General features: G+C 42.0%; 2 protein-coding genes across 3 annotated transcripts in view; both read right to left on the bottom strand.

Annotated features, from left to right (window-relative positions):
• Positions 1-431: 431 nt before the first annotated feature.
• On the bottom strand, positions 432-13,111 carry LOC138617012 (transforming growth factor beta-1-induced transcript 1 protein-like). Of its 2 annotated transcripts, XM_069691652.1 has the most exons (12): positions 11,123-13,111; positions 7,488-7,538; positions 7,061-7,209; positions 6,870-6,925; positions 5,552-5,688; positions 5,395-5,476; positions 4,328-4,412; positions 3,419-3,613; positions 2,616-2,789; positions 2,433-2,514; positions 1,623-1,771; positions 432-1,300 (listed from the first exon to the last, which is right to left on the bottom strand). In XM_069691652.1, exons 1-12 carry the CDS (start codon positions 11,133-11,135, stop codon positions 1,034-1,036), a joined length of 1,440 nt encoding a protein of 479 aa, XP_069547753.1. In that variant the 5' UTR covers positions 11,136-13,111; the 3' UTR covers positions 432-1,033. The 2 variants fall into 2 exon arrangements, with proteins under 2 accessions (XP_069547753.1, XP_069547754.1); XM_069691653.1 differs by lacking the exon at positions 7,488-7,538.
• A 94-nt stretch (positions 13,112-13,205) lies between these two features.
• Positions 13,206-17,132, bottom strand: part of LOC138617029 (elongin-B-like) — a 247,018-nt gene continuing 243,091 nt past the window's right edge. The window contains exons 2-5 of the mRNA XM_069691679.1: positions 17,081-17,115; positions 16,090-16,224; positions 15,519-15,627; positions 13,206-14,207 (exon numbers count right to left, since the gene is read on the bottom strand). Of these exons, the coding sequence (XP_069547780.1) occupies positions 14,095-14,207; positions 15,519-15,627; positions 16,090-16,224; positions 17,081-17,083 (360 nt within the window). The 5' untranslated portion in view covers positions 17,084-17,115 and the 3' untranslated portion in view covers positions 13,206-14,094. The remainder of the gene's footprint in view (positions 14,208-15,518; positions 15,628-16,089; positions 16,225-17,080; positions 17,116-17,132) is intronic.

The following is a 17,132-nucleotide window of genomic DNA, read 5'->3' on the forward strand; positions in this document are numbered from 1 at the left end:
ATTCCCCCCTGTATTTCTCACACAGGAGGTCCAAAAGAGAGAGGTCCGGCTTCACGTCATGAATTCATTTATCATAAATAATAGCTTGCCCTATAACCTTTTGGAATATATTTTCATAGATGCTATTGTTCATCTAACAATAGCAACCTATATTTCTTTCTTCACCTGTTTTACATCTGTTCACTCAGATGTTGTTGTTTCTACTTTCTTCAGAGATTTATTTCAAAAGCGTCACTGTTTTTTGAGTTTTTAGGAATGTATAGACTTCAAATTACTACCAATGGGTTCCGATGTCGATTTTTTTTTTTAAGTTCATTTTAAGAAGTACATTTTTTACTTATTAGAACAAAGATATTTTCTATTTTCAAAGTTTTTCCAGTCCAGTTTCATGGATCCTTTGAGTCATTTACCATCAAACCAACAAAACAAGCTGTGTTCACCTGTATTTTATTCATTTTTTTAATGATGTTTTTGGCAATTTGCATAGAGCAATAGTGAATGAATAATGCAAAATATCTGACTTTAAACATATGATACTTTAGTTTGCTACACATAAACATATATAGCAGTCAGCATAAAATACAGAGATGCAATTGCAGTGACATGTATACTTTTTGCAATATAAAGCAAATATATTAAAGGGGATTTCCTTGCACAGCATTACAAATTCTTAATGGAATCAAAAAATTTGCTCTTAATACAACGTTTTACTCTACCTTTGGCAAAAGATCTAAATTTTCAATATTCAATTTGAATCAATACAGTATTTAAAAGATTTACATACATGAAAAATCCTTTTGTGTCTGTCTAACCACAGCTACAGTTCTCTTTCACACTGCTTGTCGAAATGCAGTCCACTTTTTAGTCAAATAAACAGAAATGAGTTGGCTTGGATGATTCTCTCTTTTTCCCCTTCCTCTATTGAATCACATATTCTTAAAACTGACAAAGAGACCAGCTCCACCCTCACTCCCGTCGTAAATAGAAAAACAAACTGAGAACTCGGGGGGGGGGGGGGTGTCCTGCTGTGTCCTCAACCAAAGAGTTTGATGAAGCAGGGGTGGCAGTAGGGCTTGTTCTCCTGCTCCTTGAAGCAGCCTTTGCTCAGGGGCTTCAGGCAGAAGTGACACACCAGGTGGTGCGGGTGGAATTTGGCCCCCATGGCGGTGACGCAGCGGCCTAGGATCGGCTGCTGACAGGCCTGGCACATGCTGCCACGGGACTGGTGGTAGTGGGCCTCGCACAGCGGCTTACCCTCGTGTTCAAAGAAGCTGCCGTTGACGAAGGGGCAGTAGCACTCCTGGAGACGAGAGGAAAAGAGATTCAGTCAATGTACTTTTCACATGTCAATTTTTTTATTACTTCCGCCAAGGAGTTTATTTTTTCTGTGCAGTTTGTTTGTCTGTTTGTCAGCAGGATTACAGGAAACCTACGTGCCTGATTTTTATGAAACTTAGTAGAAAGGTGTAGCATGGGCCAAGGAGGAAGTCATTACATTTTGAAGTTGACCCTGAATCACAGGGCGAATTATTTTTGACATACGTCAACATTACGAGATCTGGCATACTAAATGTCATACACCTTGAAATCCAATAAATGATGGTAAAGATTGCCACACTCACCCTACATACGAAGCATTGTGGGTGCCAGAGAGAGCTAAGAGCTGAGATGTAGTTTTCCAGAATGGGCTGGGAGCAGCCTTGACAGCGGGAGGCAAACAGAGTCAAGAAGCATTGCTGGCAGTACTGCTGGCCCTCACGGTCATGGAAACCTGCGGAAGATATCGTCACAGTTTTACGCAGTTCAAGATGACTTCCTCTGATAAATGTAAAATTTACTGTACAACGCCTATTGATCAAAACTGTCTGACTCTTTTCCTCCATGTGACTCTGGTTTGTGGAACATTGACTTTCAATCTGATTGTAATGTTTTAAGGTTTTATTGATCTGAATATTAATGGTTGAGAGTACTTTTATTTATTTAGTCTTAAAGCGTGTACTAATTTAAATTTGGCCGTTTTCAAGCCAAGAAAATACAAAGATGTAATGTTTCCCCGACCATCTTGGCAGGGAGGAACTGCCTTCGCATCACAAGGTAGGCTGAGACATTAAAGTCTTATTTTGAAAACTATACAAATGTCATTTTAAGGAGGTCATGTGGCAGAAAAAATACTGTTAAAACTAATGTGAACAGATTGCTAGTTATTACAAACACAGGACAGGCATGATGTTAAAATCAATAATTAATCTACACAACAAACCTTTCACTTCACATCATGTAATGTCATCTCAGTGATTATATGAAATATTAATAGAATTTTTTATAAATATTTGATAGGTTTTCGGAGGACTTCATGTGAAGTGGGACCTCACTGAAGGTCAGCATTAACAGCGGTGTGTTGGATCCAGACAGGATATAGTGCCACCCATTACCTTCCTCTCCAAAGGCGCGGCTGCACTTTACGCAGCAGAAGCACTCTGGGTGCCAGTTCTTGTCCAGAGCGGTGACCATTTTCTAAACAACGAGAGGAAGAAAGAGCCAAACGGTATTGATTCGAGCTGGTCATGTCAAAAGAAGTTATATAACAGAGACACATTCAGGTGTAAGTGTCTCACATTTAGTATGGGTTTGTTGCAGTGTGCACAGTGAGGGGAGAAGAGAGTGAAGTAGTCCGACTCGCAGTACGGCCGTCCATCCTTCTCAAAGAAGTTGCGACTGCCCAACTCTGTCTCACACTCAGTGCACACAAAATGCTCCGGGTGCCACACCTTCCCCAGAGCCGTCACCACCTGCACAAACAAACAAACAGACGATTAGAGTAAAACATTCTCTTTATGAAAGGGGAAATCATTGTTATTGATATTGTTGGCAGAAATAATGATGAACTCAAACTGGAAAGTTCTATCTAAGTTTGTGGATAGAGCATGTGGAGACTGTCCCGCCAAAATCACTCACACGGTTCCTGCGTGCAAGCAGCTGATTATGAAAACATAGTGGTATCCCCAATAAGTGACAAAGTTCAAATGATGTCTATATAATGTGAGTTTGTCCTTGTTGATAGGAGGGGGGGTTGGGTGCAGGAAACCAGCATTCACGTTTCATTTTCAACTACTCTGGACAGGTTTTGAAAACGTACGTAACTTCAAGAAAGTAATAACTTCAACACAACATGGCCATCATTTTAACAAAAGCCATCATCTTTTCTTGACCCCAAACCAAGCATTTTTTTTGTCCCTGAACCTAACCAGTGGTGTTAATTTAGGAAACACTCCTGTGGATCGTAGTTGAGGGTATGAACAAACGACCTATAAGATCGTATGGGTTGGAGGACTCGTCATGTGCCACAGCTATCATATCGTATGAATAAGGATTAATATACTTCAGTGCCTATCTGACCAGATTTATTCTGATAACTTACCTGTCCGACTACTGGCTTTTGACAAGCTGAACAGTTTCCCTTCGAGGATGTTTGAACTCCTTGCCGGCTCAGGTCTGATTGGAGGAGCCCCAGCATGCTGTCCAATGAGCCTCCAGATGAGGGCTGCGGGGGGGCGATGGGCTGCGGCTGCTGCTGCTGCGGTGCTGTAACCACTGGAGTGACAGATGCAGCTGGCTGGGAGAAGACAAAGCACAGAGACGGCACATATGGCATGTCTTTGGGGTTTAAATTCTTCGGGAGTTTATCATTGCACTGGAAAAATCTTGAAATCACTGAAATCAAAAAAAAAATGTTGTTGGGAAGCCAGAAAAGTAAAAACTCAGAATACAGACAATAAGGGGATCACTAAAATCTCGAGGCTTCATCCTCCGAAGAGCATGGAAGTGTAGACTAAACATAATGACAATCCCTCATGACATCGTGTGATAATGGAGGCAGGAGTATCCAGTAGAAAGATGTCCCTTGTAAAACGGTTCCCATAGTCCTGTGCAGCTTTGTTTATAAAACACAGCTGGACTGCACACTGCAACCAAACTATATCCTAATGACAGAAGAGCTTCCTCTGCTCACATGACGGCTGCTGACTCACTGAGAAGGGGAACAACTACAGTACACTTATCCAACTGTGGCTCTATAACTCTGAGCTGTTTTTGAAGCTGGAAAATGTTTCCACTAAGACAAATTTTCATCTACAAACCATTTCTGGTGACTGATTTGTACCAGGAGCCACGAGCTGTGGCCAAGCCGCACAGTAACAGGGCAGTCATTATGAAGTCTTCCTGAATCCTCCGTGAATCAGAGCAAGCTGTGTTAAAGCTCAGAACAGATGGGGATGAACAGCTGAAAAAAATGCACGTGTCTTGTTCATGCTGTTTTGTGGACTCTTACTGTGCTCTGGACTCTGAAGTCGGACAGAGACGCCATCAATTTGTCCAGTTCCAGTGTGGCTGATGTTGCTGAAGGCTTCGCAGAGCTGGAATACAAAAGATAAACCCACAACATACAACAGTTATTCTGATCTACCCCCAAAATGCTTCTTCAAACTGAGTCATTGCAGCGGTTATTGTTGGTAGCTGTCAATTCAAAACTGAAATTTTAATATAGGATTTTCTTGTTTACATTCAGCGTTTCTAACCAAAATGCATCGTGTGTCTCATCTGCATATCACTTTTTAAAAACCATTTTTAATTCTGCATTCAAGTTTTCTAGTACAATCTTCGCCACACTGGTACAATAACGCCACCGACTGCCCATCAAAGTAAGACTAAGTCAGACTGATAGCAGCACTCCTGTAGTGTAAAAAAAAATATGTTTTTTATTGGTGGTAAAAAAAACTCACAATGTACCTTTGAGAAAGACCCTCTTTAGAAACAGTGTTTGGTTTGTCCATTCTGGGCTACTGTAGAAATGGAACAATGAAAGAGGACTCGCTCCTTATGTAGTTATGAAGGGCTCTTTCTAATGTGGTGAAAACACAATGATTCTTAGTTTCAGGCGATTACACACTAATGAAAACATATTTATGAATATGATAGTCCATCTGCCAGCAGATCCCCCTAAATCCGACACAATGAACCTTTCAAGTAACTTCAACAAGCTGTCTATCTTTTAATATGTAACGACTGAAAAAAAAAAACAGACCCAAATGTACCACTAGTTCTGATGTTTTTTCACCCATATACTGCTGTAATGACATGAATAGACATACTAAAACCCCTACTGTAATAGGTTTCTGGCAGATCAGTATGTCCCTGTATGATGCAAAACTACTTCACAATGCAAGTTATTATAAAACTTTTGTCAAACTGTGCACACCTCTCAGAAGTCTTCGTATAACTCTGTCTTTCTTTCTGTGGACCTTTGAGTAGTTGTCAGTGCAGAAGCTTCACTAGAAAAGCAGTGCCTAAATACAATATGGACTCTTTAGATATGACTAAACTGATTGGATTTGGTACCTGGACGAGGGGGTTGTAGCCTTGTCCTTGATCTTGTCCCGCTCATCTTTCTTAGAAGACGGAAACTGGGCCAGGATTTCATCTAATACAAAAATAAAGTCATACAGAAGAACAAGATTCACCTCAGAGATATAAAACCACACATTCACTCACTAACCTGTGATGTTAAACTGGGTGGCGTTGAGTTCCTGTAACAGATGGTCCAGTTCACTCAGACCGCCGCCCAACAGCGAGGAGGAAGAAAAGGCTGGAGGAGGATCTGCTGCGCGGGGAGACCGCGGTTTACACACTGTGCTGTAGGAGACACAAGACAGATGGTGTTCGATATCAACATCATTAAAATTATCCTAATCCCACTAATGCGCTTGGATTCATGACAAACACTTTGTCATGAATCACTGATGACTATTGAACTCTGTCCATTCAGAAATGAGTTATTAGGGAGCAGAATACTCCCTTTGTCTGATACAGAGGTTTCACGATCCAAACACACTCATTAGCAAAGTGATTGCTAACTAGCTGAGGGCAGATATTTACTCTCGTTTTCTCTCTGATGTTAAATGTGAAAAATAGTCGGTACTATTCACAGAAATGTTCAGCTGAATGATCTGACTGAATTGGTTTGAGTTCATGGATTTTATGACAACATATTCTAAAGTTCCTTTTCCCGGCGGTGCACAATATTCTTTGTAGCCTGTCAAAACTTGACATGTTGGCCAAACACCGCCACGGCAGCTGCGCATAAAAACCCTAGACTACATCCCGAGTGGCTGCCCCGAGGTATTATGAGAGGAGCGATACTGTTGGCACCATGATCAGGTCCTCAGGGTCACTGCTGAAGCCATCAGTGCCGGAGTCTTTCCCCTCAGCGCAGGACATCACTTTCCTCTGAGCTGGAAAGCAGCCAGGACCATCAGCCAACACTTCTGCACGAATCTTGGCTCCCGCCAGGGCCCGGCAGCTAGTGGTGGACTTGGACAAACAGCTCAAGTCCCTCAGCACTTCCAAGTTGCCACCTTGAGACCAGCTATCATATTCAAATCCTCATGGCAATTCATCATGTGAGGAGCTAACAGACCCCCTGAGAGGATTTCTTGGACGAAACCCTGAAGAGGAACCTCACCAAGAACAAAGGGCCTGTAGGTGAATGCAGGCAAGGTGGCTCCCAGCGGAGGTTGGATGTAAGAGGCTTTGCAGGGCGATGCTTGGCCAGAGCCAGGAAGAAACAAGGAAACAAGACAGGAGAACAATGGGGCGAGAAGGAAGCTAGTCACAAACTGAAGTCTGATCAGCCTCAGTTGAGTTGTCTGAAGGAGTGTGCATGGCTTTGAAAGACCCAAAACACTGATGAGGTGTTCACTCGTGATATTCTGAACCAAATTGAGGCCTCTAACTAGGCAAAAAAATTATTTAGTCAGGGGTTACAAATTTAAGAAATTAAAAAAAAAAAAAAAGTCTGTGAAGGAGTTCATTACCTGTATAATTTATCTGGGGTGGAATTCTGTGTGGATTTCATTGCACCAGAAACCGTCTGAGAGAAAAAACAGATGGAGAATCAATCAAAGTTGTAGTAAAGAAGACATTTTTAGGTCAAGTTAAAAAACTTATTAGCAACAAAGGATCAGCACAATGAGAACACTCGCTGAGTGCTTCCCTGATTCTCCACCTGCTGCGGTGTGTAGGCGGGTGGTGGCGGCCGGTCCTGGCTTGTGTCCTGGGTGGCGTGATCAGCATTTTGTGGAGGATCAGAGGTGAGCAGGACGGGACACCGAGGTAGAGGAGAGCCGGTGTTCTCCAGATCAGCAAGGAGAGCATCTGCAAGGAAGAGAGCACGAAGTGATCGAAGTTTGGTTCCACGGCCAAGTTTCGCTTAACTTTGATTTGTGATGTGAATTAAAGACAGTTCACGATCCGGCGGTCCATCTCTACTGCTATGGTTGTACATGATGGTGTTATCAAGTCGTTTGTGAGGCATTAAAGATGAATGAAGATACGGAACATGCAACGTAGCATGCTGGATGACAGACAAGTTAAATGAAGGATATAATACTGACGGATGACGCGTACAGACGCATGCACAGATAGTTACGTACCAAACACAACAATACGAGGACTGAGAGGGTAGTTAGGTGGCTCAGGCACTCCTAAGGAGAGACAGACAGCCTGCGTGACAAATCAGCCCACACAGCACACTGAGGACAACGAGCGTCCTCGGCCACTGATCGGCCAGACGACAGGGAGACAGTCAGAGCTGGCACCACCCAGAGATAATCAACTGTGAAGTTATTAGGACACACAAAACATTTCTGCATTCATATCCAAGACATGCCAGTGTGGAAAAGGAAGCAGAGGAGGAAGAGTGTTTGGCAACTGATATCTAAATCCACTCCACCACCACCCCATTCCCCCCCCTCCCCCCCGCACACACACACTCACGCTGAAGTGGAGGCTGTCCAGAAACTAAACTCTCTCAAGCGTTATTGTCTGCAGCTGTATGACATAATTTAGCGGTGACAAGTCGCTGTGTACGTGCGAGGGGAGGCCAAAGCAGAGTACGAAGACTTAACATGAGTGATCACAAACTCCCAGCCGTAGCAGAGAGGCTGCTGTTTTGGATGAAGTTTTTACCAGGAGAATACTCCCAGTAGACTCTCGCAGTGCACATATAAAGCAAAATAATACACCCGCTATTCATTTACGGTCAGTAGACTGCAGATCAGGTCATTCTATCAACGGTGTAAATAACCCTTTATTCAAACAAAATAACACTATTAAAAGAGCAGTTTGGTGATTTTGTATTTCACTTCCTTAAAGTTGTTAGACTTACAAGAGGCACATTAAAAAAAAAAAATTAAAAAAAAAAGTCAAGAGACCAAAATATGCGGACTTAATCCTGACGTGTCTACAGACTTCCCTGTGTAATGCAGCCTTATCATCGTACAAACCTTATAGCTCTAATTGGCAATGCAGGCCGTCTGTAATAAAACTGGAGTCTAGACCAAGCTGAAATAACCATGACATCATCAAGGGGTTTTTCAAACCTAACAGAGCATTCATGTCACATGGGACAGATGGTAGAGATAGGCATTATGTAATTGGAGACTTGGTAAAATGTGGTCAAAATACTGTTCACTGACAATAAAACACCACATCCATTATATGTGTGTAATTAATAACAACTTTTGATGATGTGAGGCACCCATATTTGTTTGGGTTTTTCTGGCTTTCCTGTGTTATTAAGTCCTCAGTCATACACATCAGAGCTTTCAGAAAAAGTTTCCCCGTCTTAATTACAACTGGACAATAGAGGTAAAACACTCTTTACAAGTCTGTAAGTCGTCATTAAGATAAATTCAAAGAAGTGAACGTGAGATGAGAAAGCCACCGGGGATAACGGTTTTCAAAGGCCGAGGAGGTCGCTTTAATGAATAGTAAAATTAGCGTTAGGTAACAAGCCTAATGCTGAAAGTGGCATTAGACCCTTTAATAAAATAAAAGTGGATATTCTTACAGAAAGTTTTTAATAAATGACGGAAGTTTAAGAATTGTTAAAGTGTCGTTTTGTCGAAGTTTTCACGTTACCTTAAGAGAGGCACAAACTGAATGGTTGAAGCATGTATCCAAATGGATTTTTGAATTTTCTGCCTGCATGAGAACCAGTTTTCTTCTAAGTTGAACTCAAGTTAACACGTATGACAGCTTCTATTTTCTAACATAGAATAAACATACACCCTGTCAATGGCAGACAAAGTACCTCTGGTTAGAAAATCCCTGATGTAGTTAGGGTCCATCCCTCATCACTTCAGATAAACCAGTTTACTTTGCTCTGGTTTGTGACTTCTGGGAACATGGAGTGGGAAAAGTAAAGTCACCAAAAGGTCCATTTAGTGGCTTTCAGTCACTTCACATGATCCTCTTTGTTAGATGGAGTTGTAGCGGTTGAAATTTCTAAGTTTCTCTGAGCACTTTAAGCAGTTCTTGTTCATGCTGACTTGCGAGCTGAGGGTCAAAGTTCACCCTTTGAAAACAGCAGTCGAGACACCGCAAGATTAATGTAGTCGCATTTATTTGATTTAAAGCAGCACCATAAAGGAACTTCTCTGACTCCTCCTGCCTTTTTTTTTTTTTTTTTTTTTTTTTTTTTAAACGATTAAACTCGTGAATGTTTGAAGCACGTTTTGTATTCTGGTGGGTGAAGTCCTCTTTTCGACTTTATCTGTGCTGATACGTTCTGTGAAACGATGGACTTCAACATAACCAGTTAACCCAGCGTTAGCTCATCCCTGCGGCCACTTCTGTCCAAGATGATTCACACTTGTGGTACGACCATGTGGTGAGAATCTTGTGCATATACTACTTGCCCTCCTCCCGCCTGCTGTGTCTCTCTGTCTCTAACACACACACACACACACACACACACACACACACACACACACACACACACACACACACACACACACACACACACACACACACACACACACACACACACACACACACACACACACACACACACACACACCGTCTAACAGACTGAACTGCACATATAAGGAGTTGAACTTCTCTCAATGGGAATTATGACCATATTTAGAGTTGCCTGCTGACTTGTTTGTCTTGGCCGAATGCCTCTCTAACAAGCGGTCGCTCTCACCGAAAGCCTCGCCAGATCCAATACATAAACTTACAACATTGTTGGACAACAGCATAAACCGAGAGTCTCAAACATGGCCACGGCCTGACTAACACTCGCCCCAGTCACTCTCTCGTCTCACTGCGTGCAATCCGATCCAGATGTGCCCAGATGTGCTCGCCTACATCTCGCCATTCCTCCTCGTAACTGCTTGAAAAGCACAAATGCCTGACTTCTGAGGTGGACTTCAAGAAAAAAGAGAAGTTTCTCAGAGAGAGAGAGAGAGAGAGAGAGAGAGAGAGAGCTAATGGGCAGCTGAGGCAAAAAGCTCTTTCTATTTTCTCTGAACTCTGTGGGTTTTCCAAATAGCTGCGCTGCCCTGGGCTATTTCAGGGCCTCTCCGACAGCTATTCTCAAACACAAAGACCCAGCTTCTCATAATGTTTAAGTTTTCCCTCTGCATCAATCAAAGATGCTCCCTGATGCTGGACACATGCTGTAGTACTCGTTGACGTTCGAAATGGGAGACACTCTGTTGGAGATCGTGTGGCTTTCCCTCCATCCCCGACTTGTTAATGTTAATGGATGGGAAGGCCGGCTGCGGATCCCTTTAAATCTAATTTACAAAGAATTTATTGAATTTGCTGGCTGTGCATGAAAAAAACTCAGCAAGCGGTGAGGCTGATGTAGAATAATGTTGTTCGTGTGTTACCTGGATGTGTGCATGTGTGGCCCGTGGGGGTAAAAATACTATTTTCTAACACAGTAAGGAGACAAAAAGCTGCATCATAATAACACATCACAACAGAAAACCCATGTTCTGACAGAGGTCCGTCATATTTGTTGCTTTTCTCTGCAATAAAATGTTATTACCCAAAAGGATATATTAAAAAAACAACAACAACAACAACACATAAAAACTTCATATTAGAGCCTCCTAGATGTGCTTGTGAGAAAGGAACTGTACTCTGTGACTGCCAGAATCAACAGAGAGCTTATTTCCTCTGTTTGGGCGCACCACCCCTTCCCACAGATCCCCTCCAGATATCTCAACATGTTGTTTCAGAGCATAAAACGAGGAGCAGCACTCTTACTTACCCAAATCGTCCATGATGTGATCTCAGCCGACTGGTTTCCTCTTTGGGACTCAAGGCGGGCAGCATTAATAAGAAGTGATGGCCGTGTATCAAAGCTGGATGGACAGTCTCGGCGCTATTGTCTGTGTCGGTCCTGAATAACTTCTTTGGACACCGTTATCCGCCAAGAGAAGAGGAGGAGGAGGAGGAGGAGGCGGAGGAGGAAGAGGAGGAGGAGGAGGAGGAGGAGGAGGGCGTCCCGTTTCTTCTTTTTTTTTTTCCTACACGACTCTCTTCCTGTGTAATGCCTACCAGGACCTCAGACTGGAGAAGGCGTAGTTAAATAAGTGGTTACAAACCCGCATTCCCCGGACACGAGACGTCATCCTGGACATTCCTGCTCCATATTTGGGAGAGAAAATTAAGGATTTAGTGGCGACTGGACGCGCTCGCGCTGCCGCCGCTGCATCGATGCTCTCGTGAACTTAGAAAAATACTATTAGGGTGTCCTTCACAGGACAGCAACGCAAAGGGCGGGCCGACACCTCGATTTAAAAAGCGGAGAACATTTGGATTTCCACTTTCTTTTAATACATCCCATATAAACGTATCAACAGGGTCGTGGACGGGAATTTATTGTTCTAAAATATTAGTTTAAATACGTGTAATTATCTTTAAATGATGACTGGGCTTTTTCGCGTTTAATTCATTCAGGTCTTCCATTGTTCTTTTAAATTGATTTGAATAAACATACATGACTGATTTAACAATTTTCTCATGGTTTTCTCAACCTCGTGGCAATATTAAAGGATAAGTTCTATTTTTTTTTTCTTCTCACATTGCCCATACATAAATCCGACTTAAAGAGTCATTGGTACTTAACCCCTGTCTGCAGAAATCCCTAAAGCTAAGTCATATTTGCTTTTAAGGTCTTGAGCTTTGGAAATTATTATCATATATGATGAGGATAGTGGATTTTCTAACCCATCATCATTACATTGAATTTGCTGAACGTGAGGAACAGCTGCATACAACAAAAATCAATGATACGAATATACGATATTAACAACCAAATATGAATCTATTATTTCCTCTTACCTCTCAAGTTCCAATCAAATACAGCAAACACAGCCGAGGGTATATTCTACCCAGGGCCCTAGATGGACTGGATTACACCCTATAGCCCCAAATTTTCTGTATGCCAGATAATTCTGGATATTTTTTTGGGATGAAACACATTTATTTATCTAGAAAATCCCCCGTGTGAGTACCACAATAAACGTGTTCAAAATATTCTGTATATCGTCACACGGGGCCATCACTCTAAATACTACTGCAGGGCTGAGTTGATGCCATTTGTTGAGAGTGGTGATTCAAATTCACAAACACATTCACAAGTAACCTAATGGGTCTTTTTCACTGCAGACGTTTTGTCATATCAATGCAAGAAAAGCACAAGTCTATTAGTAATGTCTGCATTCCACATGGAGGAAGTCCTGCCATTGTGCATGCTGGTTCACTGTCATGGAGGACTAAATGAAACCCAGTCATCGTTGGTGTTATTAATTCCACCTGTGGATTTTCCTGTTGTACAAGGCAAAATGTCTGCAGTGCAAAAACAACTGCTGTGGGTGAACCTGGGATTTTTGCGACTCCGAGAGATCTGGGGATGGTGGGAAACATTGTTGATTTGTTGTTTGTATTTTGTAACTTGCCACTAAATCTAAAACAATATGGCATCTCCCTTTCCAAAAAACAAAGTGTGAAACTTTTAATTAGAAAAGAAAAGCTGCACCTCAACTTCTAAAATTCCCAGCAAAAATACCATTTCCACTGTAGACCTTTTTTGGACATTTCAAAGTAAAAAAAACAAAAACAAAGACATAAATCAGTGAGAATTCCATTGAGCTTACTGTCACCCCTGCAGTGGACAGTGCCACTGTAAATCTTATTAGTGACACCTTTTTACCCCAATTTTCCTAATATGTCCCTTTAAAATGTCTGCTCTGACAAAATGCCCACATTTTTTTAACACTTTAAATTCTGTTTCATCATTAAATATTGACAAAAACTTGTGTTTCGAATAAAAAAAATAGTCAGCGGAGTAAAAAAACAAAACAGGAAAAACTTTTAATTAAGCAAGCTCACAGTTACAGGCTATGTTTGTGTGACTAGGGGAAAGTGCCACATTAATGTTGGTGACGTGATATATGCATTTAACACAAGAAAAACGCTCCTCCTGTGTTCACTGTATGTCACAGACAGAACGTCCTTTGACCAAGAAATGCCTCTGCTGTCCGAGAGGTACCTGCCTTTGGTCTCAGTGCATGAAACACAACAAAGGACTGACAAGTAAAACATACTGAAGAGACAAAATGACAACAACAACAACAACAAAAGTTATGATAAAGAAGTTTTTTCCTGGGATGAAATCAAATCAGAAATGTACAACGAAACGGGGAGAACCAGACCATGGGAACTTATCAGTGGTAGGTCTATCTGCTGCTGTGAAAATAAAGCCTTTTGTTTTGAATTTGTTCATGCAGTTTGCTGATTCAGACACTGGACTCTTACCCATGCATGTTACTTCTAGAGCACTGTGACACACAACTATGCCTCCACTTTTTCCAAAATATTAATGATAATAATTATAACTCACACACATACACTCGCACACGCACACTTATCATACTTTCCAAACCAACTTCTTCACTCAAAAGTTTGAGCCAGTTGGTGCTTAAGAGCAAATTCAAGGAGCAGAACCGCATGTGATGTGGAAATCAGAGAGTTTGAACACAAATAGTGAAGTAAATTGGGGGGGATGCCGAGATGATAGCATGAAGGTAACATGGACAGGCTTGGTTACCTATAATGTCCCCATCCATCAACTGAAGTTATATTACATATCCTCCACCCCGCTATTTCTTCACTGCAGTTAATCCACACACACCCACTTCCATCCTGCCCTCCATTGCTCCTTTCCTCTCCCTGCTATCACTGCACTGACTGCTCATTGGCAGTGCTACCAGAGTCCTGAGGCTTCATCACATCAGGGAGTTCTGGGGGGCTGGAGAAGGCCTCAATGTGCAGCTGCTCGAACATCTCATCTGGAGGGCACAGGAGACGGGAAAACATGAGCTCCATCATGACAGCAGAGTTTAAGGTGGCTACATAACTCATGTCACAAAGGTTGCAGCAGTGAACATTTACTGTGGAAAGTGTATCTTGGTGAATGTGCATCAACTCCAGTTGTTCCTCAAGTAAATTAAGGACCTAAAGTGAACTAGTCTGGCTCATGTACTCGACCTCGGAGTAATAGAGCTTTAAGGCAAGAGGGACTTTGGTCACAGCGTCAACATGTTTTTAACACTAGTAAGAGTCTTGTGTGCATGTTCGTTAAACGTGATCGTTGGCATCAGAGTGAAACCCACAAGAGATCTAATCTTTGTGGGTCATATTTAAACTACATTCGTAGATGCAGTTTAAAATCCATCTTTACACTAATTTCTCAAATTGTTTCAGGCTGAAATTGCATTTAACCTGTCCTTCAAGTCGCTCACAAAGCACTTCATTGAGTGATGCCATAACAGAGTATGGTCAGCCAGTACAAACAATGGCAGGATATATTCAATTTCTCTGTTCTCTCAAACAACATGACATCAAGCTGAGAAATATACCTACATTGAGATTTTGTTAGTGAATGATTTAAATTGCATAGTTGTAGCACAGCAACAATTTTGTAAGGTGGTACAGAAATAAATCATTGAATAAGAGGCAGCAATAACACTTTTTCAGGATTCTGTGATGAATTTTGAGAAACGGGCACAATCCCAAGTAGGTAAAACTCTTTCTGTTGTACTTCAGGCTTCTATCTTGGTTATTTCCTAAGAGCACTCTAAAAAATTAGCCAGCCAAAGCTGAACTCGGTCATGTTGTCTGGAGACTATTAAATTCTGCAAAATATAGGCATATCACTGAATGAAGCAGACACACCAGACTGAAGTACAGTCAATACAGAAATTACATGATTTCATTACAAAAGACATAATGGCACTGAAGATCACAGACTAATATCTAACAGTGCAAAAGAATGGATGAGGTACAGTTGTTAATAATGATAATAATAATAACAATAGGCACTGCAGCAGCAAATAATTACAAATCTTGAGTGTCTAAGAGAGACCAATGCAGATTAACCTGCACAAAGTACAAGTGTTTTCCATCAATCAGGCCAATAATTTACTGTCATTAAAAGAAGAAAGCCTCGAAATGAGACTTGTGTGATACTTTCCCAACCAGAAAAGCCAGAAGGGGTTGAAAAGAAGCAGACAGACGGGTAATACTTGCTGTTGCACAGAGTCACCTACTATCAAGGGTTAAGCATGTCTCTGATCCCGAGAAGCAAACAAATAGCATACCATTTACACGGAAGGCCAGACCCACTGTAGCTGGGGCTTGAGGTCTGGCAGTCTGGTTGGTGAATCCAGAGTCACCCAGAGTTTTGCTGTCCTCTAGCAACTGATCATCCTGTGGGACAAGAGTGAAAATGTCAACAACAACAACAACAACAAAAATCCCCTAATCAGGGTTTACAAGGTTTCTGAGGATCTGGAAAGGTGGGCAGTTATTTGACTTAAACTGTGAATTTTAATGTCATTTTGGGTTATCATCATTACAAAATGTATTTAAAATGCATTAGTCTGCCACTAAAAAGTTAATCACCAAACATCGGTAAAACAAAAAGGTTATAGTGAAGCTATAGTGGCTAGATGCTGCGCCCGAGTGCTGCGGGAGCAAACATGTGTAAGTCTGCTTCAACACATACAAAGACAGCGTGTTGGATCTTCAAAGAATATTTGAATCGCCCCGATAACAAACAAGTAACGCACAACCACTATAAATGTGAATGCCAAGATCCATTGCAGGTATTCCAACAAAACAAAATCGCATTCGTCTCTCCGGCGCCATAAAACACGGCGGTGAACTCACTTTGTAAAGCCGCTGGTCCTCGGGTGGTCTTTTAAGTATTCCTTCAACAATACGCTTCAGCTCGTAGACGGTGGTGGACTCCTTGGCATCTGTGAAGATCGTGGTCTTGTGACGCCGGATCATTAAGAACACGTCCTGAAAGAAAGTGGTCGCACAATCACAGGTCAAATACGTCATCAGTGGCATCTGGGTTTGTTTTCACTTTCAAGATCAGGACTTTTGGCATTTGGTCAAACACGGTTTCCTGTTCTGCGGTGGACCAGGTCACCCGGTCCTCATCCTACAGACCATCTCAGGAGGCCATTTAAGTCGTTGATCCCGCACCCGAGTGTGTGTGGAGGTTTTTTTTTTTTTTTGCTGGCAAGAGACATCTTACACACTACAAGCTCTCGCGTTAGTTTGTTTTTCACCCGTGTGTTTCTCCCGGATACAGACGTATGAAGAAGGGATGCTGCCAATTCATTGATTCGCGTGAATCACAATGAACGCTGACCAGCGGGCGGAGCTCCGAGCTAACGCGAAATTAACCAACACGAAAAGCATCCCCGAAACCTCCAAGTCCAAAAAAACAAACAAAACAAAAAATGTTTAGGCCTTAACAGTTAAAACTACGAGACGTCGACGGTCTGACGGTAACAACGTACGTCCGGCCGATGTGGTCAGTCCGCTGCGGGCAACGTGACATCATTTCCAAGGTTAGCCGAGCTAAAGATAAGTTAGCTCCCAACCTCCCCGTTGCAGATGAGAAGGCGAAGCTAACGTAGCAAACTTAGCTTTAACCAGCTGGTTTAAAAAAAAACAAAAAAACAAAAACACAACACAACACAACACAACAAAAAAAAAAACACAACAAAGTGAAACCAACATCTCGTGTAACCGACGTGAGTCGTTTTGTTATTATACCGTTAGTACTCGTGAACGAACGTTAAATCCGCGTTTGTATCCGAGCACAAATCTCACAAAAAGAATCGATAATAATGACGAAGTTTACCATCCTCAAGTGGTCAGCTAGCTAAGCCAGTTCCGCCAGCCCTCTGTTTGTG

This window comes from Brachyistius frenatus, unplaced genomic scaffold (assembly GCF_029030835.1).
Source record: "Brachyistius frenatus isolate BFR_SWC_R1_liver_20210118 unplaced genomic scaffold, ASM2903083v1 Contig_11, whole genome shotgun sequence".
In the NCBI taxonomy this organism is placed as follows: Eukaryota; Metazoa; Chordata; class Actinopteri; family Embiotocidae; genus Brachyistius; species Brachyistius frenatus.

Excerpts from the sequence above, each read along its gene's own strand:
- LOC138617012 (XM_069691652.1), bottom strand. Across the intron at positions 5,689-6,869 it reads ACCCCAGATAAATTATACAG|CACAGTGTGTAAACCGCGGT; the intron begins GTAATGAACTCC and ends TGTCTCCTACAG. Across the intron at positions 2,515-2,615 it reads GCAACAAACCCATACTAAAT|AAAATGGTCACCGCTCTGGA; the intron begins GTGAGACACTTA and ends CTCGTTGTTTAG.